Source organism: Charadrius vociferus, unplaced genomic scaffold, assembly GCF_000708025.1.
Source record: "Charadrius vociferus isolate BGI_N301 unplaced genomic scaffold, ASM70802v2 scaffold650, whole genome shotgun sequence".
NCBI lineage: Eukaryota > Metazoa > Chordata > Aves > Charadriiformes > Charadriidae > Charadrius > Charadrius vociferus.
This window is the reverse complement of record NW_009646736.1, coordinates 1264434-1286880: the sequence shown is the minus strand read 5'-3', so window position 1 is coordinate 1286880 and position 22447 is coordinate 1264434. Positions and strand designations below refer to the sequence as shown.

Sequence of the window (22447 nt, the reverse complement as noted above, 5' to 3'; positions counted from 1 at the left end):
CCCCCCCCATGTTCATACTAAAAATGCCAACTTGGTATAATGTGTGAAGTCTTACAAATAAGCACATCCTCATTCGCCTCCAGCTGACTCGGTCTTCATCTAGTACTTCATTTCAATTAAGCATTAGCTAAGTGGATTTAACAGCAGCTCTTTGTTTGAATAAGCGGTAGAGAGGCATGTTTCATAATACATCAGTATACTTAACTGAGTTCAGATTCCATTTTAGAAATTACACCCATGAAGCAAGCACTTTATCTTTTTTTATAATAAAGAAAAACATGTTTGCACAGCTAATGAGGTTAATGTTCTGTACATGAAATCTTGCATGTTCATTTTTCCTCTTGTAGGGGGTTATCTTAAAGTTTAAATAACTAAGTTAGAACCTTAGATGTGAGTTTAGATATGCTTAAAGTAAGGCTTTTAGCTTTAATGGATGAAAACTTGCTTTTTTCCTAATATTTTACATTGACATGCTGACTTTTATGTCTACCTTTTGTTTTGGTAGAAGCTCAAAGACTTCAATGTAGTACAAGTTTACAAGTATTTTTGTAGTGTATTCAGAGGAAAAAAGCTATGTCTGTTTAAATACAAAACTAAAGGAACAGCTGTTCTAGCATTTGAAACATAAATATTTATAACTACAAGTTACAAGGTATAATTGCAAGCTATCAATATTTACTTTTTTAAGTGCTAGAACAATTTTATAAATATTAAGTGTGCTGTTTGGTTTTTAAAAAAAGCTACATACTTGCTAGTTCTTTTGAGGTTGTAATTCTATTGAATCGGTTTATTCCTATTAGTACAAATTTGATCCATTATTAAAGACACACAGAATTTTGTAATTCCACTTAGCTCATCAGTGTTTGGTTTTCCTGGCTAAACACAAAAATCACTGCCATATTTCTAATGATCTATCCATCCCCTCACTAACTGTTAATTGGAACCTTTGTGGAAAGTGAAGTAATAAAGGATGCCCGAGCCCCCATTCCTAGAATATTCCCACTACTTTGCAACCATTATTCCTTGAGTAGTTTTCTACTTGGGAAATAAGGCTTGAACCAAGGTCATCTTTAGTGGGTGAAGTTAGTGGCACTGCTCATAAGGGTATTGACAAGCAAAACATAACTTGGATTTTGTTCTAATTTCAGAGCAATATATTTTGCTGCTTATTCAAACTGCAAGGAGAAGTTGAACAATATTTTCAATCCAGATTCTACCCAGGTACACATGATTTCAGCTGGTGTGGCAGGTAAGGAACTGTAACTTTATAACTTCATTCTAGAGTCCTGTCTACAAATGAGAGATGGCAATAAATGTGGAAAAAACAAAGTTCAGTAATTGAAGTAACTCTTCATAGTGGTTACCTTCTTTGGCCTCTCATTAGACAAGCTATCTGGACAATAAGTGTATGAAACATGATATTTAGTGTTAATGAAGATCTTAAACTCTGTGTGTGTGAATAGTCTTTTCTAGGAAAACTTGCATGCTTGCTTGATTGTAAATTTGTGAAATGTAAAATGAAAACTTTCAAAACAATAACTTCTTGCTCTGCAAGCTATAAACAACATTATTTGCGCTGAACTCTGGCTTAATGCTTCTTAATCTGTTTTTATCATAACTTTTTCTGTTACAGTTTTTTTTCTCTTTCTGAAATACACCTACAGATATTTGTATAAATGATATGTAACACCCCCCTCCTTTGCTCGAATACCAGTCTCTGTGAAGTTTGATCTACCACTAGAGTGACATAGAAGAGCAGACTTCCGTAGTTTTCATATATTTTCATCTCGAGAAATGAATTCCTACTTGTATCTGCAGTGTAACTTTGGTGTATTTTAGTAACTACCAATATTTGTTGCTTGATTTTTAATTTCTGTGCTTTGGAATTATTAACAAGGGGAGCTAAAGACAACTGAGCTGAGTTATGGTCAAGGACTTGTGCTGGGGAAAACAAAACTTGGGCTGGCAATGTTTTGCCTGTTGTTGCCTGTGTCTTTCCTACACAAAAACAAAACTTCAAAAGTTTTTTTCTGTATAGGCCATAGACACTTCACAAACGAACTCTGACAACTTTATGGTAGCCTGTTGAAGTTTCTAATTCCTGTCAGACGTTACAATTGTGGTATAGAATGTGCGTACTAGCGATCGAATGGACTGCCAAAAGTGATGTCAGAGTAATGAATAGGATTAGTTTTCTAGTTAATACTCGCTAATAATCTGATACAAAGAAATTGTTGTATAGCATAGAAAATTTAAGTGACATAACTTTGTACTGTAACACACTAATGCTCATCTCTAGCACCTGAGAAATATGATGGCAGTTCTTAATCTTCTGACTTAGAGATATAAGGAGAGCTATTTTGTCTTGAATAGCCAAAATAAGGAGCTCAGATGATGTGGTATTTTTTATCACCTGAAAACATGTTTTGTTTGTAGGTGAACAGCATGGGGAATGAGATGGAAGGGGATTTCATGAAAAGTTTATCCTAATCAGTTAATTGCTCCAGAAACCCTAATTATGTAATTAATTTTTCTTGTCTCCAGCCCTGTGTCAAGGGGATAAAACATGTCTTTAAATTGGGGGGGAAGTATGGGCAATAGAAACAAGTCTATCCTCAATTGAAGACAGCTTGTGTAACTAATGCAATGCTGCAGACAAAGGTTCCGAGTGTTTCTTATATTTGGAAGTTACTGCCCTTATTCCATAATGAAAAGAACATTTATGGAGATGTGCTGTAGTGACTTTGCCCAAGTGCTTGCAGACACAGACTGTAGTTTGTCAAGGAATTCTGTATCTGCTTATTGACTTGCTTCCGTTCCAGAAGGTTGGTATTTTGCATTTGTACATGACTGTAGAAGTCTGGGATAAACGTATTTGAACTTTAATTGCTGTTTGACTTTTTTTATGTTTGTGTATCAGCTTTAAAATTGAACACTTCTGTGGCTGTTATCTTTCTCTCACTTACCTAGTTCTGCAGTTGTATTCCTAAACCAGATAGCCAAGGAAACTGAATGCCCAGTGCAGGTTCACACTACAGGTCGCAATTTTCTTTCTATTGAAATGGACTGGCATTGTATAAGACATTCTCTGGAAGAGCTTTAAAAGAAGGTTCTTTGACAAACAATTTCTTCATACTCATTACTGGTGGTATTCTGATTTATATGTAAAGGACTGTAGCTAAAATTAACAGTGCTTTCTTGGGAACGTGCTAACCATGTTTTTGTAATTCTAATATATTTCAGAAAATGCACTTAAACCAGCTATTAACAGTTTTACCTGCAAGGTTTGTATTGCTATATGATGCAAATCAACTTAAGGAAATGGCAAAATAATAGGGACGAGATCAAATGTGAGCTCTTAATTGGTTAACTTCAACAGGTTAACATAGATCACCATAATATTTGCTTTGGAATTTAAGATTTCAAAATTGGCAAGGTGGATAAACAGTTCTAATAATTAGCAAAAATAATCAGTATTGGTTTTTTCTTTTGCAGCTGCCAATGGTTTCAGTAAGGAATTGAGTAACTCAGTCTTAAATGAGGGATTTTTTCTTTTGGATTTAACCTTTCTGTTACGTTAAGGCTTTTAATACCTAATGAGGTGGTGTTTGCACTTACAAAGATTTTTCTGTAGGTTGCAAAATGCAACAATGATGCAAAAATATAATTAAAATCTGTAACGTTTTTGTATGAAAGTACTGTAAGTAGTAAACTTCAGTCAACTTAAAATACTGTTTACTTGTATCATATGTTAGTATGTAAGTATCTCAGGCTAGACTGATGACATTGTTAAATAAGGATTATTTTATGCACATGGCATTTTGAGGAGCAAGAATGAGGTATGGCGCTTTAAGCATTTTTTGTTTGGTTTTAGGCCTGATTCTTCCTTCTCAAGATAAAACATGTATTTTTGGGTTTATTAAGATTCTTTTATTAAATTTGTTTTATCCCAAGGAGGATGAATTATGCTACATATTTTAACTGATGCCTTATGCAATTAGAAGTGAATGGTTTTTTTTGTTTGCTAGCTACCTCCATATAATTCACATCACCTTCATATGTAAAATATCTGTGTATTGACATGAAGAAATACTTGGCAATCTTTTTTGCTTACCACTCGGCATATCACATGATTCTTTTTTGCAAACTTGGACAGTGAATATACCTGAAGCATACTAAAAGAATGAGAATGTTTACTTGTGTGAAGATGGCTTCTCTCTACATTTCAGTTAGGCAAAATTCTCAGATTCGTTGTAAACTCTGCCTTCTCATTGCGCTTAATCTCTTTTGTCACAGAAAATAAATTCTGTAGAGAACTGAATGAAATACTTGATTCCTGTATGGCTTTCTGATTTGCCTTTTTAATGATTCATAGCCTCATTCAGACAACATGGTTGCAAATCTGCTGTAAAACTACTTTGCCTTGTATACTGTTGCTGTTCTTTCTGTAACTCTACTGGCAAACCAACCCAAGTGTAGACTTTTTTTATAAAAAAAAGGTACCGCATTATTACAGAGGTACCGTACTCTTGTAAGTCTTAAATAGTATATGCACAGTTATTAATACCAAATGAAATGCATACTTAGTTCATTGATATTAGAAAGTTTGATTTCATAAGGCATCTATCTTTTTCAGTGCTAAGACAAGGCTAGCTTTTTTGAATGGTGTTTGGGGAGGGAGTGGGGAAGAAAGAGGGTTCACTTGTAAATTTGATATATAGGTAAGTATTTGGAGATCAAAAATTGAACTGCTGCAAATGAGCAGAAATTTCAGTACTCAGTGCATTTTACACAACTATTTTAATATCTGTGGCCTGTTCTGATTATTTTTCTTTCTTTTTTCCTAAACTTTTACCTGAAAACAGTTAGATCTCACAATAACTAATTCACAAATCCTTCCAATGGGATTCGATTTGTACACATGTGTCTGATGAGGTCACTGCTTGTTGTTATGATACAGAAAAGCCTGTGTCTATTTTAGGCATTTACTGTACATTTCTCCCGTGAAAAGAGTGAGATCGTGTCATCTCATGCTCCCCATCCGCAGGTCACTTCCTGCAGAAATATGGACTAACTTAAACCTCGTGAGTACTGAACTGAGCGTCTCTTGCAGCCTCTAGTGTAAGAACCACACATTGGGTTTGTGATATATATTAAATAAAGAAAATAAGGGGAATACACTTTCTTTATCTTGAACTCAAATGATGTGCATTGTGCAAAGACATCACTACTTAACTCTGTTAAGAGTTATTTTTTTCTGTGCAGTTCAGGGAAAGGTGGAAAATACCTTTCACTGATAGCTGCTGCTTTACTTAGCTCTGGCTAATTGAATGTCCCTACTGGGTTAAACAAGGCCTTTTACTTCTTTCAGTGTCCCAGAGCTGCCTTTTAAGTGCTGCAGCTGATATTCTGTGTTGTCACATTATTTCAAAGACCTCTTTTCTTTTTCTTTTTTAATATGTATACAATCTCCTTTCTGTCTCTTTGTTTTCTCTTTTTGGTTTGTTTTTATTTTACTACTTTGGATTTTAATTCAGCATTTCATATTCATATGCGTCTATCAATTACATTGGCTTATAGATTTTTAAAAAATCCTTAACCTTTGAAATGTGATGCATAATGGGAATACCTGGGATCTTACCTGTCAGTAGCTGACATAGCTCAAAAAGTAGATTGAGATAACTCTTTCCATCTGAAACTGGGATACAATTTGATAGAATAAAACAGAAAAGTACAGGAGTTCCTGGTATTGCCAAATTGATCTATATTTCTAGTGAATCTGGAATCTTAATCTTTCTTGAGGATACAACACGTTGAGCATTGTAAAGCATTATAAAGTTCACTGAGACTTCTAAAAAGAAAAAAAAAAAGAAAAAAGAAAAAGGAAACAATTGATAGAGCTTCGTACTAGCTCTGGAAATCCCCCCACCTTTATTTTTTTAAGCAGTATTTTTGCTACAGATTTTCTGTATTTATAAAGAAAAGCTTGCCTTATCAAAGATCCCAAAATTCTGGATGTTTCATGTTTTGGAGTGCTTTCCTTGGGTGTCAGCATCACTCACCTCTTAATTTATTTTTCTTCTTCCACTAACTCTATTTACTACATTACTTGTAAGAATTAAGCTGTAGTCGTTTCATCCTGAAACCTGAATTATTGAAGGTTCTTTGATTTGAAAGCTTTGGTTTGACCTGTCATGCTTATGACATCTCTAGGGGAAAAAAATTGGCTATGCTGCTAAGTGTCTGATCCTGCTGTTAGGGGTGCTATGCTTAAATAATGTCTAGAGCAACCCAGGGAGTGCAAGTTCAGACAGAGTAAGTTTCGTCCTGTGCCAGCCACGCTTCACTGGCAACTTCCAATATACTCTTCCCAGCCTGCCTAAAAGTATCAGGCGGCTGCTGTGGGCAAATACAGTCACTACTGCCACACAGTCAGTCACTGCCTCTGATCTCACCTACGTGTTTCCTGTTCCAGGTTTAGGATCTACAGAGACCATTTTTGGGGGTTGAATAGGAAGGAGAAAGGGCTGAGCAGATAACACTGTAACATCCTGTCTAGCAGTAACAAAATTCCAAAGCGTGTAACTTAAATAGGAATGCAAAACACTTTTTTTGTTTTGTTCACTTTTAATTAAGAACTAGGAGGGACTTAAGAGCTACTTTTGTTCTGGTTTTTCTTCTAGAGAAACATCTTTCCTAGAAAATGTGTTGGTAGAGGTAGCTAGTTATTTTTCCTCACCTTATTGAATGCCTTTGCAGTCCTGTGCATTCCTGGTGCCCTTGACTGCACTATAGATATGGAAAGATTCTGATTTGAAGTAAAAGAAAATTAAAGCTTTCTTAATGCTAGTAGAAAAAGAAATAAAAAATGCAAGAACAATGTTTTCTTTCAGTTTAGATGAACCCAGGGTCAAGTGCTGCTGGAATCAGTGGAGTTCCTATGGTATTAAGTCACTGCTCAGAAGGGCTCTAGCTAGTAGAACTGCAGAACCTTTTTTGCAGGATGTTTTAAAAACATCCTGTGCCCTGTTAGAGCGGAGGAGTTCCCTGAGGCTTTGGGTTTTTACATAATTATATGCCTACATGAAATGGAGATAAAAGACACTTTTGGCTTGTGAGGATTTCACTCCATCATATGAAGGATGTACCTAGACATAAGGGGGGAAAAAAAAATGGATCAGGAAAAAAAGCCAATTCCAAACCTTTATCTACCCAATGAATTCACGGGAAGTTTTGTTAAGAGGTTTGAGTCAGTTTAAAAATCTATTTAATCAAAAGATTAAACTGAAATCCCTAATGTGGTTTCACTATTTTGGCACAGAAATATAGCTAAATCATGGTGGCTGCTAAACCTCATAGTGTCTTTTGAACTGTAACTGAAAATCCTGATGACCTCTTTAAGATTTGGGGTGGGAGGTAGAACAAACCTTAAAACAGTTAAGATCCCCTGGCATTTCTCCAAGTATTGCCGTCATTTGTGTGCAATGTAAACCTAGATTGTGATTGAACAGAAGTAACGTATGCAAGCAGTTCTGCTAAATATATATATTTATGTAAGCTGTTAATGATCTCCATAAGCAAGCTTATCGATAGCCTGTTTGTTGTATAAGTATTGTGCACCAGATATGCACTGAACAAGATAACTCTTTGATGCTTTCCCACAACCCCAGTCCATTCCCTTGCAGGAGGGCAGCATGTCTTTGTAGTGATATACAAGTGATGTGTGTCACTTAGAAAGCAAGTGTCTAAATTTATCATCTCTTGCCTGGCCATGTTCCAGCTCTTCCCTTTTCCTTTTCTCTCCTGCAGACATGTCACCTCATTAATGGTGCACGTGTGGTATTACAAGTCTAGATGGTTTTTTTATTTATTTTTTTTCAGAGCTGACTTTCACTCTACTCTTTTTTTTTTTTTTCTCTCCACGGTTGTGCGGAAGTAAGAGTGATTCTTACTTCTTTCCTTTATTTTGTTTTTTAATTTGTTTCCTTTTCTCTTTTTCTTCCTTTTCTTTTTCTTTAGTGGACTGAAAATCAAAGCTTTAACCCTTAGCCCTTATGCAAGTCCAAATAGTTGCTGTCTGTCTGGATAGTTAGGAGTCATGCTATTTACTTTACCAATTTAAACACTCATATCCTTGTAAAAGTATTCCTGGGCCAACCAACAATCTCTGCTTTGAATACTAAATAAAACATTAGTGCTCAAATTTAACTGCTCTTTATAGTTCAATATTAAAAGGTCTCTTAACTTACAGTAATACATGCCTTTTAACTGCACCAAAAGTAGTATTTACTCAGTCTGCATGCTTTTAAACTCGGATTGTATTTCAGGTAGCAAATTAAATTGACACAATGTTTTATACCATCTCAAATTGCTATAGCTGTATCTGCAGTGTGTTCTTATTGATGTGATTTCCAAATTGGCTAATATTAGTCTAGGTAGTTTTGCTGTTCTGTGGTGTCAAAACAGGGTTGGTATTATTAGATAAGCAGAGAAATGTACACAATTGGGCTTATTTTATATGGGGCGTCTCTTGCTAAGAATCAAACTTAATCAATATTAGTGTAATACTTAAAAATAAACTAAATGTTTATTGGCTGTATGGATTCATAAAATATCAGTAAAGAGCTTCAATGGGTACTTTCTAAAATTCAGTATAGTCCATAGTCCAAGTTTTTGCATCCATTGTACCTTACCGTGTGCATTTTGAACTTGGATGCAGTTGCTCTTTTGATACTATCACATCTAACTTTTCTTTTTAAACATTTTAGGTTTTACTGCGATCACAACAACTAATCCCATTTGGCTAGTAAAGACACGATTACAGCTTGATGCGAGGTAAGAATCTTAATACGAGAACCTACTAGTGACAATGGGAAATCTCTCTGCTGTGGTAAGACTTCATTTAAATGTTGTGAATCTGTTCTGCATCCCAAAATGGAATGATTCTTTAAATATCCCAATATTTTGAATTAGAAAGTTGATGCTGATCTAGCTACAAGTTACACTATCATTTTTCTCTATTTTAATCTCCGTGTTCTAAGGCATGCTTGAGGCACTGCAGTAGACTGGCTAGCAAATTTGGAATGAATTACAAGGTTACAGTCTCATTAAAATAAAGTTGTACCAACCATATGCTTATGTTTTTCCTTCAGTAATACCTTCTTTCTATTTTTAGCTGTTGAGCTAAACATTCCTAAAATAAGGACTTAAGTATTTCAGCAAAAGGTTAAAAAAAATGCCTGAAGCATCCTGGCTTTCATTTTCTTTACAAAGTGCACTCTAGTCTACTATAAAAAGGGGAAGACTGCTTTCATGGATCCAAACACAGGAATTGTCTTAATGGAAGATAGTCACTCAAGTTGTTTAGACTTATTACAGAATCAGTTACAGAAACTGTTATTACAAAACTTGCAAAGAAGTAAAATTTTACACAAATAGGGACGAAGGAAGAATATATTCCCATCTATTTAAAACTCTAGGGAGAGACTGAGATGATGCAAGTGTCTTGTTCATTTTATAGATTTTCCTACTGAAAACTTAGCATGCAATATAAAATTCTTTTTTCAGCCATCCTAAATACATTAATGAGCCACATACTTCTCTTTTGGAGATCTGTTGGACTCTCTTTATTAAGTGTGAATTAGCATTTTTCTTCTCAGCAGGTATATTGTCAGCTGCAAGGTGACCACAGAACTAGTTTTACCATGAGATTTTTTTTTTGTGATGCCACCATATGATTGCAGTGATAATTCCGTGACTGATTGCAAGGGGGTTTTGGTGCTATGTGCAACCTGACGGCATGTTGTGTGTCTGCTTGTTTTTTACTGATCAATCAATTAAATTGCTTAAACTATAGGGATTTAAGGAAATCGGGGAAAATCATGGATTGCTTGTGCACACTATTTCTGTATGTTATATCAAGCACATTCTTCAAGTCTCACACACACACAAGGAAGTGTCTTCTGCCTTTGTGTAGGACACTGCAATTAAGTGGGCTAATCTATCACATGCTGCATTCTCAGCTTTTTTAATTCAGCTCTTATGAGAGGCATAAAAACAATTGTCCTGTGGGATTATACTGGCCTGATCCTGTTTCTGTTGAAGTTCTTCTCGAAAATCCCACTGATCCCAGTAAGAGCTGGAGAAGGTATGAAATTGCTTTGGCCTTCATGACAATGTTGTGCATCTTGCGCATTAGAGGAACAAACTTCTTACAGCAGTTTGTGTCAGTGCACCCATCTAGGTGTACCAAGGATTAGGGCGCCCCTGGAGCTGGCAGCTGTAGGTCCAATGGCTCTTCTCACCAGTTTATCTTTGACTTTTTGGCCTGTTGGCTGATCAGCCCCAGCCCTGCAGTCCTCTGCAGCATCTACCACTTTGCTTACTCAAGATCTCATTTGCAGCTATGTGTGCCCACTCTTTCTCTTAATTGTGCTTGGTACCTTCTTTCATAGCCATCTGCATTCCAGGTTCATCCTCAGGACTTAAATTCTGCCCTCTACCAATGCCTCATTCTACCTGCATAATAGCTACTGCCACTGGCTGTTGTGCTTTGACAGTAGCCATATGAGTTACCATAACTTTTTACAAGGTTATTGGCTGTTTTACTCTGTGTAACTTGCTCACTCGAGAGACCTCTGCTGGCAGAATCCGTATGCCTGCAAGTGCCTGCACTCCCTGCTGCAGTGAAGCATATTTTATGTAGTTTCATCATGGTTTTGCATAGCTGTGTACAGTATGCTGTGTTTAAATATGCACAAATCAGTTTAGTAAGCAAGCTAAAAATGAGAATAAGATTTTATTTACCAAATATTGGTTGATACAGTCATGTCTAATGAGCATTTTCCTTGACATCAGCAGTGCCTTAATTGATTCAAATAAAAGCTACCTGTGTTACATTGGTTGGTATGTTCCCTTAGGACATCCTAGTTGTTTGCCGGTAGCTGTGATGCTGTGAGGTCTGCTGCTTGAACTCAGCCACTGCTTTCATGTTCGTATGCCTTACAGCCATATAGCCAGAGAATTGTTTAGTTTGGGCTGTACTGCAAAACCTGTGCTTCTGGAACAGGATGTGTAATTGCTATGCTATGGAAATATTTGAAGCAAAATTTAGGGGAAATCTGCTCTCAGTAGGCAGAAGAAAGTGGTCATTTTTCATGAGTCATTGACATTTACAGTTCATTTGGGAGTCTATTCAGGTGATTTAGTCCTTTATTCTGCAAGACTTGGGGAGGCCTAGAGCTGTTCAACTTGTCTATGTGATACTTATTCTTTAGTCACCATATGAAGTTTGGGTTGAATTCAGTGTAATGCTTTACCTGTGTTTAGTGCTGAAGGCCTTTCAGACTTCGACTTCAGGTGGTATGTTCTTAAATGTATCTGAATTGTAGCCCCTTGGCATCAGTGTGAGATGTTTCCTAAGTCTTCCTGTTACTCAAGCAAAACTTTAATTATTTTCCAGTCTCAAGTTGCACCATCTTGATGTCTGTCTTGCTCTCTCCTTTTTAGGAATCGTGGAGAAAAGCGAATGAGTGCTTTTGAATGTGTCCGAAAAGTTTATCGATCAGATGGTATTAAAGGCTTTTACAGAGGAATGTCAGCATCCTACGCAGGCATATCTGAGACTGTTATTCATTTTGTTATTTATGAGAGTATCAAGAGGAAACTACTGGAGTATAAGACTGCTTCTGCCATGGACAATGAGGATGAATCGGCAAAAGAAGCGTCAGACTTTGTTGGAATGATGATGGCTGCTGCCACTTCTAAAACGTGTGCAACGTCAATAGCATATCCCCATGGTAAGTGGGGCATGTACAGCTGAGAGCCTGAGTCAAAGGGATCAAAGGGAGTCTCTTGAGTGATATTTGTAGCAGACTTTGGCTCACTTGCTCAAGAACTATTTCTTTGTCTAAAGCTTTTCACATCAGATTCAGCGAGTCAATGTGAGTATAGTATTCAGAAATGGAAGTATTTAAGTGGATATTTAGCATGGCCTCTCCTTAGGCAATGTTTATTTTTCCAAAGGATTTGCCAGGGTATGGCCCAAAGTACTTAAGGAGAAGGTCTTTTTTCTCTTGGAATCTCCCTATATACTCAGCAATTTCACATAATTTGCCAGCAAGTTCTTGTTGCCCTTTTAGGAAAACAGCCTGTCTAGTTTGATTTTTCAGTTGCATGTAGTTTTCCTGCAAATTAGTTGTGTATATAAATTAGTTGTGTATACATTATGTGTGTTAATGGATTGAATACTTCATTAGTTCCAACTTTCAAGCTAAAACATAAGCCTAAACAAAAGTCCTATTCTGGATTTTTAACTAAGCAAATGAACTTTCCTTGCTTAGATACCTAATACTGCCCAAAAATGTAACTTGTTCTCCTCTTACACATACTTAGTTTGCTTCTCTGTCTTCCTCCACCTTTCTTAACGGATTCTTCTGGGACTGAAAACTTGGGGAGGGGGAAAGGTTGTAACGTAAAATCACTAATTGGTTTCTGAGAAAATTAATGACAAGTGGTGAATATAACCACGTGTGGTTTTCTTTGTACAGAGGTGGTACGAACAAGACTAAGAGAAGAGGGAACAAAATACAGATCTTTCTTCCAAACATTATCTTTGCTTGTGCGAGAAGAAGGGTATGGATCCCTCTACCGAGGTTTAACTACACATCTGATCAGACAGATTCCAAACACGGCTATCATGATGTCAACCTATGAAGTGGTAGTCTACTTGCTCGATGGATAGCAGCGTGACAAGGCTTCCTAGAAGAAGGTGGAAGATTGAAAGACTGGAGTGGACCACTGAATGTCAGTGCCAATGTGGTGGGCAAAAGGAAAGTTATATGAGGAACATGCAGCTATGGACAAAACAGAAGGTTGATTGTGGGCAACTATGAATAATTTTGCTGCCTTATTGTATGGTCTCTTGACAATGTGACAAATAGGAACTGCCCTTTAGGGAATGCCTTTATACATCTTTTAATTCAAAATTGTTACTTTCTTTTCATCTGTTAATCTAAACAAAGCTATTCAGTCATCTTCAGAGACCTGATGGGTGAGGGAGGGGCATAAAATGCACTCTTGGGCAGCCTTATTCACTTCTCTTAGTGGTTGCTCTCAACTACGTCCTTTTTGTTCTGTTTTACTGCTCAGTAACCTGTTGGAAGAATGAGGAAGACAGGACTTTCATACCTTTCCATACCTGAAACTTCCATTCAGTTGCTCTGAAGATTCATAGAGACGGAGGTAGTAGTCAGTGTGTAAAGTTTTCCATGTTGCTACCTCAAGACAATATGGCGCAGGGACCCAGAACAGTTATTTCTCCACTAAAAGGTGATACTCGTTTTTTTTTCTTTGAAGTTTGAACAGTGTTGTAGGTTAGTGAGAGAGGATCTGATTGTTGAACTCTTCAGATTATCAGTCTCTCAATATTGGTGTATGTGGATTTCTAGCTCTGCTGCATCATCCTCTTTCTTGTCCTTCCTTAAGCAAGAGAGACCTGTGTAACATTCTCCAATATCATGACTTTTCCTTGACACCCACACAGGGTCAGGCCACTCACACAGCTAAGGAAGAACTTGCTGAATGCTACTTCATAGCTTTTTAAAGGTTTCTTAATGTAATAAGAAACCTCAACTAGTCCAGCATGCCATTTGTGAAGATGGGATTCACTCAAATAGTTTCATTCTACCTAAGAACAAGCTGTATTACCCTAAAATGTCTGGCAAAGCCTGACTCGTATTACCAGCATCTGTATGGGAGTATAGGGGAAGAACACATATCACCATGGCTAAGGCAACCAGAAAGCATAAAACTGCAGAAGTTGTGGTAGATTTTTTTTCTGTGCAGAGGGATGGAGAAAACTCTAATTGAGACTTTCTTGTAAGCATTCCCCTTGATAATTGCTGTATCACTTCTTCCAACTTGAGCCTGTGTACAGAACTGCAGCTGACAGTATAACCTTGTCCTCCAAACTGTCTGAATATTCAGGCATTGTTTTTTGTTGTTCTCTAAGCCAATTGGAAAACAATGTGTTGTATTCAGCACTGAGGCTTAGCTAGTCTATTCTGTCATAACTTAGAGTTTTCCAAAACCATACAGATGGAGTGTCAAAATCTAGAAGTTTAACGTTACAAGAACTTGTTCAGCTTTCCAAACAAAATTCCTTTATCTGCACTTTGAGTACTTCAGTCTGCATCCATGATCCTTATGAGGAAGATGATCGTTACAAATTTGGGGCAATAGCTTTCTACATATAAATGCTGCTACACTGGTGTGGACAGAACCGTGCTATCAATTCTTCCAGTGTGGTACTTCAGTTCACTTAAAGTGTGCATTGTGTGCAATGGCTTTATTTTATGAATGACTCCTTATGCACTTTGTGGCCTTCTCACAGCTCATGACTTTTCTTCATGTTATCTGTAATCAAACTATGTTCAAAACATGCAGTTTGTTCTTAAACAAAGCATGTGGTTTGATTTCCACGTGAGCTGTGCAGGATAAACACTTTATGCTGTAGATCCATAGCGTCTCTGTTGCAGTAGTTCTGTAGGCTGTATGTAAAAGCTTGAAGCTTACAGAACAATCAGTCTGGACTTTTCTCATTTGCTTTCCTTTATTTTGACCGTTGTCATGTTCTCCACACAGTGTCAAAGTATTGGAGTATTTCATGTAACTTGCTCTACTAATTGCTGATACTTCTAAAAGCCACCTATAGTATGTGCGGTGACCTTGCAGCAGAGGCTTGGCTGTATTAACTTCCTTCTCTTTGGAAAATGTGATCTTACCTTTTTAAAGGCAGAGAGCATGGTCTGGGATGTGCCCACAAAGGTGAGCTTGATTGTTTTAAAGAAGCGAGGGGAGCACTTAGATGCGTGCTGTAATGGGCTTTTTCTAGTTATCTTCCTAGGACAAATCTGGAGTATTCATGACTCTGAAGTAAGTCTTGCTGTGATGCTATTGTTCAGATAACTCAACCAAGTGCAGGAATAGCTACTTACTCTAACTTACGTTCTGTAGAAAGTGGGTTACTCTTCAGACTATCCGGATTATTCAGTCATAGCCAAAACGTAAACTGGCAAAGACAATATTGGAGTTCATGAATAGAGTTACCACTTGAATTAGCCCAGGCTTCATGAGACTTACTCTCCTCTGTGTATTGGATACATTCTCCCTTGGTTTATGTGTTCATCCCCCGTTAATTCACTGGGTACCGTGTGTGTGCCTTCTCTGGGTGAGAACAGATTCCCTGGAGTTGAGAAGGAGAAAATGTTAACAAGGACAAATGAATATGGGAGACAACAGCTAAAAAAAGACAATCAGCTTATTATTCCACCCTTTTAATGGGTGTTTGAGCAATGTTTTAAACTTCAGGGGTGATCTTCTTTTTGGCTTGCTTTACACAGCAAAATATAAACCCAAAGTTTCTTGTGATTTTGTGTTGGTTTTGAACTACCAGTACATACAAAGTTACCTCTGAAATATTTCCCAAAGATCTTTAAATTATTTATGTCGTTTTCTTGATATTTATTATAAAAACTCAAAGGGAAGAAGAAGATGCTACATTCAGTAATATCCTTAAATACAGAACTGAAAGGAGTGGGTTTAAACTTTCTTGTAACTTAGATGGTCATCTTGATTTATATTTGAATGTAATGTATTTATGTTCACACTTTTCTATGCTAGAGGCAAAAGTCTTGGATGTCGGAAAAACTCTCAGTAATTAATTAGTTTCCACATATTTCCCTTGCCTAGATGAAACTTAAACGTTATTGCAAGCTGTTAAAATTTTCATTCGGCAAGCAGTTAGATTTGGAAAATGCTGTGAGACTGCAGTTTCCGGAACCAGTCAAAAGATGGCACTGGAGGATGCATTCTTCAGAGGGAAAAGGCGCTGCTCTGCCAGGGCCTGGCTAACTCTGTGTGTTAGAGCGTGCTGCTTGTCACTGAGGGCCTGTGCCATCTTGGGGGGACGTGGCAAGTGCGGTCCAAGTTTGGAAAGCCAGTAAAAGGTAGACTTCAGTGACGCCATGACATTTCACAGCCCCTTTGTCCATTCAGTCCCTGTAGAGCTGTGTGAGTTGTGTGCTGCAGAGGGCTGAGCCCAGCCTTCAAACTAAGACATCTTCTCTTTGTGTCTGATTTTCTGATCTGCTAGCCTATGTTGTTTTAAGTAGGTTTACACTAGGGATTTATGGAGTTTTTTGATTTAATTGTAACTGAAACATTGGCCTGTCCACTTGTATATTGGCATTGCGTCTATCTAGTTCCCTGTTTACATAATGCACTCCATATATTTCCTTTCTGATTGAGGTGTTTGTTAATGAGTTTCTGCTATTCTGTTTTTGTTCTTATGACATTTGTAACATTCCTCAGACTGTACATTTTAAAAGAACGCTTCCAGAGACAAAAGATTGGAGAACCTCTATCAATGTTGCTTCATGTTTAAACTGTTTAAATTTGGAAAACAAGCTGAACACTGAAGTGTGCCTAGGTAAATGTACTGCTTTTTTCAACTTTGTCTGTTAAGACTCAGTTATGTAAGATTTTGGTTCTTCTATTTAAGAGTCTGCCTACCCTGCATATGTGAACAGAATTATGCCCTCGGAGTCAGCGCTAAACGCTCACAAACAACAGTTTGAGAATACTTCAGTGTTCATGTGAGGTTTGCTATTATTATTGCATACATGTAGTTGGCTGTAAACTATGTGCATTTACTCTGTAAAAGCGAACTTTTTTGTTTGAATTGCTTTAAACTTTAAAGCAAATTAAAATGATGTGCTTCTATTCAAATGTTGCCTTCTGTGCTAAACTGTACGCTATTTTAACCTTTTAATTTTTTATTATTGATATATATCAGTGCCTGGTCAGTTGAGATTAAAAATAAGCAATTCATTAGGAGATCCCAGTAAATTATTTTATCTTGTGCCGTTTTATAGTAGCTGAAAATAATGTATCTGTATTGTACCTATAGTATGTTCTTTTTGGAGGGGTTCATGGATGACAAATTAGTCAGATGTGTTCTTGCAGCTGGGTTTGAATACTGGTACCTTTGCGCAGCTAAGCGTCACTGTGTCAACTGAGATTCAGTAACTAGTGATCAGAAAACTGGTGTTCATTTAAAGTACCAGCTAGTGCAGGCCACTGCTGGCAAAAACGAAGAGCAGCAATTCCTTAAAATGTTCAGACTTAATTGCATGTGCAGTTATAACCAAGTCCTCCAATCTGTAATGTTACTTGATATCTTTTCTCGCGACAGTAGGCATTTGATCTGAAGTCTGTCTTCAGAACGTCCTCAGAAGTCATTCTGCAAACATATGCTTAGATTTTGTTTGGTGGGGGCTGTGTGCTGCGTGTCTCATCCTCAGTGTGTGTTCTGGAACTGAATCCTTTGCAGCCTCTAATAGTGAGCCAGGCTTGATGTCTGTGATTTGATTCTTTCAGCTATTCAGAACTATTTCAAAACTTTCATTAAACTGCACATCTGTGATAACTTTTCTTTCAGTAGGTGTTAATGTGACTTGACCTACCTTGCTCTGCTTCTGAGACTTTCTAGCTTCTGGGTCAGCCAGGCTTAGAGGCGATCAGTCTTCTGCAATCAGTACAGGCAACCAGTGTGCTTATCCTTGATGCATCTAAAATTATGCCTCTAACTGAAATAACTGTAATTGTTGATCTTTCACTGTGACTCTCTGGAGGAAGCAGATTGGCAGGGCAGAGCTCAGGTTAAGTGTTTGGGGATGTTTTGACACTCGTGCTGCTTTACAACCCCTTTTCCTGGAGGGGTTGTAGGAAGCTTGCCCTGGACAAAAAGTATGTATGTAAAATGAAGGTATACTTTTAAGTCCTGAGTCATGGCTGGGCATTAATGCAGCAGTGTAGTCTGACATAGAGGCAGCCTAAAAGCATATGAGGTTTAACGATGATCTGTTTCACAAAAGAAAGCCTTTGAATTTGGCAATGCGCTTAACACTAAAATAAAAAGGTACTTCCAAAGACAAATGCTGCTCTTATCTTCTATGCACTATTGCCAGCCAGTGTGCTTTGTGCTGACTCAGAACATCATTATCCTGCACAACTTCTGTCAAAGGCAGGAAATGCCAGAACAGAAATGTAGTTCTCAGGAGCAATTTGATGCAAACAAAATGGTGTATTGAACTGTGGAAGATACATTGGAGAGGAGGACCTTCTGGTTTTGTAGATGGAATATTTCGAGGGATGCTTTTATGACTGGTTTCACTAATGCAGAGATACTTGTTAATGATAGAACTGTGTGAAGTTAACTAGAAGCTTTCAAAGACAAGCTCCAGATGGTGAAAATTACTGCCAATTCTGGGTAGATTTCTACCCTAGGGAGTGTTTCCTCCCTTAACTGTGGCTGTTGAAGTCAGGAGCTTTACCTAATCCTGCTCCTGCAGCAGACACAATGTCTGTTTAGCCTGGAGAAAAGGCTGAAAGGGGATCTCATCAATGCTGATAAATATCTAAAGGGTGGGTGTCAAGAGGATGGGGCCAAACTCTTGTCAATGGTGCCCAGTGACAGGACAAGGGGTAACAGGCACAAACAGAAACACAGGAAATTCCATCTCAACATGAGGAAAAACTTCTGTAATTTGAGGGTGACAGCGGTGGCACAGGCTGCCCAGAGAGGTTGTGGAGTCTCCTCTGGAGATATCCAAAACCCACCTGAATGCATTCCTGTCCAACCTGCTGTAGGTGAACCTGCTTTGGTAGGAGGGTTGGACTGGGTGATCTCCAAAGGTCCATTCCAACCCCTACCATTCTGTGGTTCTGTGTAGTGAGACAGAAGATGTAAATATTGAAGTTATTGTGTCTGGAGTGTAAACAAAATTCAAAGCAGTCTGTTCTGAGACTTGATCATCCATCCAGAAGTCTGAAAACAGGTACACAATGTGCAAGTGCAGCAGAAAACACTTTATGGATTATGTTAGTTTAGGACTGTCACTATATGATTAGAGACTAGGTAATGTAGTTCCAGTATTTAACATGGAAAACAAGTAAATGAGGCAACTCGCGCATCTGTAGCAGAGTTGTAAGTACATCCCTCTTCTGCAAAGTATGCTATAAACACAGGTAACTGGGCAGTAAGCAAGAATTGATGATGATGTTACAATAAGCTGATGGTTATTTGTGATCATCTGTATTTTAGTGGAAGCAAATGCAGGAGATCCAATTCATACGTTTTTTGTGGAACTATCTGATGTGGAACCACAAAGGAAATTTCTAGATTATTCCAACATGGGTAAGATCTCAGCTTAAGAGGCTGTTTTGTAATGGGAACTGTTGGATTGGATACCACGAGCGCTTGCTGACTTCTGAAGACGTGCAAGAACTGGTCTTGGTATTGTATTTAGCATGTCCGTCAATAGTTTTGGCAGAAAGATTTGGGCTATGTTAGTATGGTTTGTGGATGATCAATTTGAAACAATTTGCAGTACAATTAAGTTTTGAATATGAATTTTTTAAAAAAAAGATTGCTTTAACCAGTAAACTAAGATTAAATAACAGTGCAAAATGCATATTCAATCAGTTACAAAATACTAAAGAGAATTTTTGCTATAGGCCAAGAATGTTGGTTCCTCAGTTGGAAAGAAGAAAAACACTCCAGGTGCAGCCTGTTCAACAATGACCGCTGTTACCTATTTGAAAAAAAAAAAAAAAAAATTAGAGTTCCAGGATGCTAACGGGAAGTATGAAGAGCACAGTATGCGCAAATCTTGGGCTGACCTAACTTGGGGTACATGCACAGCTCTGGTTCATCATGGCCATAAAAAAGAGACATTTATAAAAAAAAAAAAATGGTGAGGAAAAGTGTGTGTATCCTGTCAAAGCATAAAAGTGTAGCTTAACCTGATAGAATCTGAAAAGGGACATTGTGGTTTTATGTAAGAAAAAACTGGGCAGGGTAAGTACTATGGGTGTGAGCAGTAAGTTACAAGATCTGCTGCTACAAAATGAAGAAGGGTTTGCTGGCTGTTTTGTCTAGCCTGACTGTAAGAAAGCTCTTAATGATCAATGCAAAGCAGTCTTAAACCGTAGTGAGAGCAGGAAGGAAGAAGGCACTTCAGAGTGCCTGAACAGGGTGTAGAAGGGATGCATGATCTGGTGACCTGCCATAGCGCACACCTGAACGATCTCTTTCATGTGTTTAATAGGGATTAGGTGCTCGGTTTGTGATGGAGGTAATCACCCTGTGCTTGTGGGCTGCATGTGGTCTCTTTCAGGAGGATTTATAGAAAAGATGAACTAGGGCTCTTTTTTTTCCTCTTATTCTTCCTTAGAATCAACCTATCCCAAGAACTTGTCTCTCTGACATCCCCCTTCATACATCTAGCTTTACACAGCTTATCACTGTAACTGATCAAAACCATATATTTTGTTGCTGATCTGAATTTTTCCAGGTCTTGTACCACATGTTGCTTTTCAGCGTTACATTTTTGTCAGTGTCTGAGGAATGACACTGTTGTATGCAAAGATGTTAGGAAAGAATACATTGCCTTCTCACAGAGCATGCAAGGAGTCAAGGAAATCTATGGGTGAAAGTCTACTTCAGTTGACCTAAACCAGGGCTGAAATTTGCCAATTCTTATACTAATATGAATAATTTTATACTTGTTTGTTACTTTGTTCCTGCTACATCTAGTTGTATTGGTTCCAGGTCCCTACTGCAGTTTGAGTGCATACAGTATGTTCCAAACTGACCAGTTAAATACAAATCAGCTGTCAGTCTGTCCAATTTTCTGTTTTTCTTAACATTATTGATTACTGTTTTGACTTAAGATAAATGTTACAGGGAATGTCCTTCTGGGCTGGTTCCATTTCGTGCATTCCTGTTGCATACAGTTGTTTTCCTCTAGGTTCCCAGGGAAAGGATTTTGTAGATTTCAAATGGATTGTGACAACAAATGTGCCACGTACGCTTTAGAAACAGCCATCCCACACCCATGAGGTCCAGCAAGATTCCCATGAAATCATTCTGTGCTCGCTCTGGTTAGGCTTTAGCAAAAGGTAAAATGAGGGAGTGTTGCAGCAACAGGTACAGATGGAAAATCTAGCACTTTTGAAGTGACTTCTAACTCTGCCTGTATGCAATCATGCAATCGCTTGATACTCTGCCTGTATGTAGCGAGGGCAAGGACTTGGGAATATTGACTGGGGCGTAAGTGGGGGTGTTGGAAAGGTTTCAAGAGAACTTGGTGCGAAGCTGTCCTTTCCCAGTTACAGGTTAAGAATTTATCTGGAAAGCATAAAAATCTGGAATTTACTTCGACACATCTGAGTTAGAGCAAGAGTAAGTAGTGTCCTTGCCATAACAAGAAGAAACATGTAAAAATAGACCAGAAGGAATGAGAAGGCGATGTGATTGGGTTTATTTTTATTTTTGTTTTCATGATCTAAGGTTAGATGAATAACATCTTTAAAATACTGGAAAAAGTGGTCCCCTTTGCCAGCAATTCTACCTAAGGGAGTAAAGTTCTCCGGGCACAGCTTTGCGGAGTTTTTATCCCGATTTAGCTGTGCCAGATTCTTTCATTGAGAAGGTAATAGCGTGAATACTTTTCAGGGCCACATCTGGCTTTGTGCTGTCTCAACTCCTCAATATCTCCCAAAGAATGTTGAATGCAAACATTTCTGTGGTTTCAGATTGCCCTCTAAAGAAAGAAGACCAATTCTCGTAGGACCATTCAATATTTGGTCCAGGTAAGCTTTGGCTGAAACGAGTATCAGTGAGAGCCATGTGGATACAGATACTGAAGGGAGGGCACACCTCTCGAGAGAACATTCTCCCCAGTTTCTCTAGTTTATCCTTTGGCTAGAAAAAGGAAGTGAATGCTGAAAAACAAATAACACCTCTGTTCTTTACTAAGAAACACCAGTAAGTGTGCATCTCTTCCCAGAGGTGGGACACTCTGCAAGGAATTCTGTGGGAAGTCACAATGGATTTCCCTAGGCATTCCCTGTTTTTAGCCATGTCCAGGAGCAGGGTCTTCTGGGGAAGAAATTGGGGTTTCTTTCCTCATCCTCTGGAAATAGCTAAAGACATGTATCCTGTTGCTAGTCTATCCACTGTCCACAAACACTCTTTCTTTCCTACAAAATATTCCTCCTGATGTGCAAACGACTCTTTTTTTCCCCCTGGCTGCTAAAGGCAGGCAAAGGGAGTTTCTTTCTGAGCTGGGAGATTTTCGTGATAGTTCTCAGGTGCTTCCATTCTGTCATTCCTCGAGGTATTTTTTTTCCCTTCTGTCTCTTCTGAAATGTAGCTATCAGGAAAAGTTTACAGAGTTTTATATTATCTTGCTCTGCCACTACAAATGTTTCTTGGCCTTCACAGTGATTGAATGACTTGCAAGTTGCTGTGGGGAGCTCCAGCTGGATTCCTGCTGGATGTGTTCAAAGACTCAGGAATATGGTTTGAATTACTTGAATC

General features: G+C 38.0%; 1 protein-coding gene across 1 annotated transcript in view; it reads left to right on the top strand.

The window, feature by feature from the left end:
• Positions 1-13332, top strand: part of SLC25A36 (solute carrier family 25 (pyrimidine nucleotide carrier ), member 36) — a 24077-nt gene extending 10745 nt beyond the window's left edge. Inside the window, exons 5-8 of the mRNA XM_009890177.1 lie at positions 1149-1249; positions 8769-8835; positions 11509-11798; positions 12549-13332. Of these exons, the coding sequence (XP_009888479.1) occupies positions 1149-1249; positions 8769-8835; positions 11509-11798; positions 12549-12742 (652 nt within the window). The 3' untranslated portion in view covers positions 12743-13332. The remainder of the gene's footprint in view (positions 1-1148; positions 1250-8768; positions 8836-11508; positions 11799-12548) is intronic.
• Positions 13333-22447: the final 9115 nt, after the last annotated feature.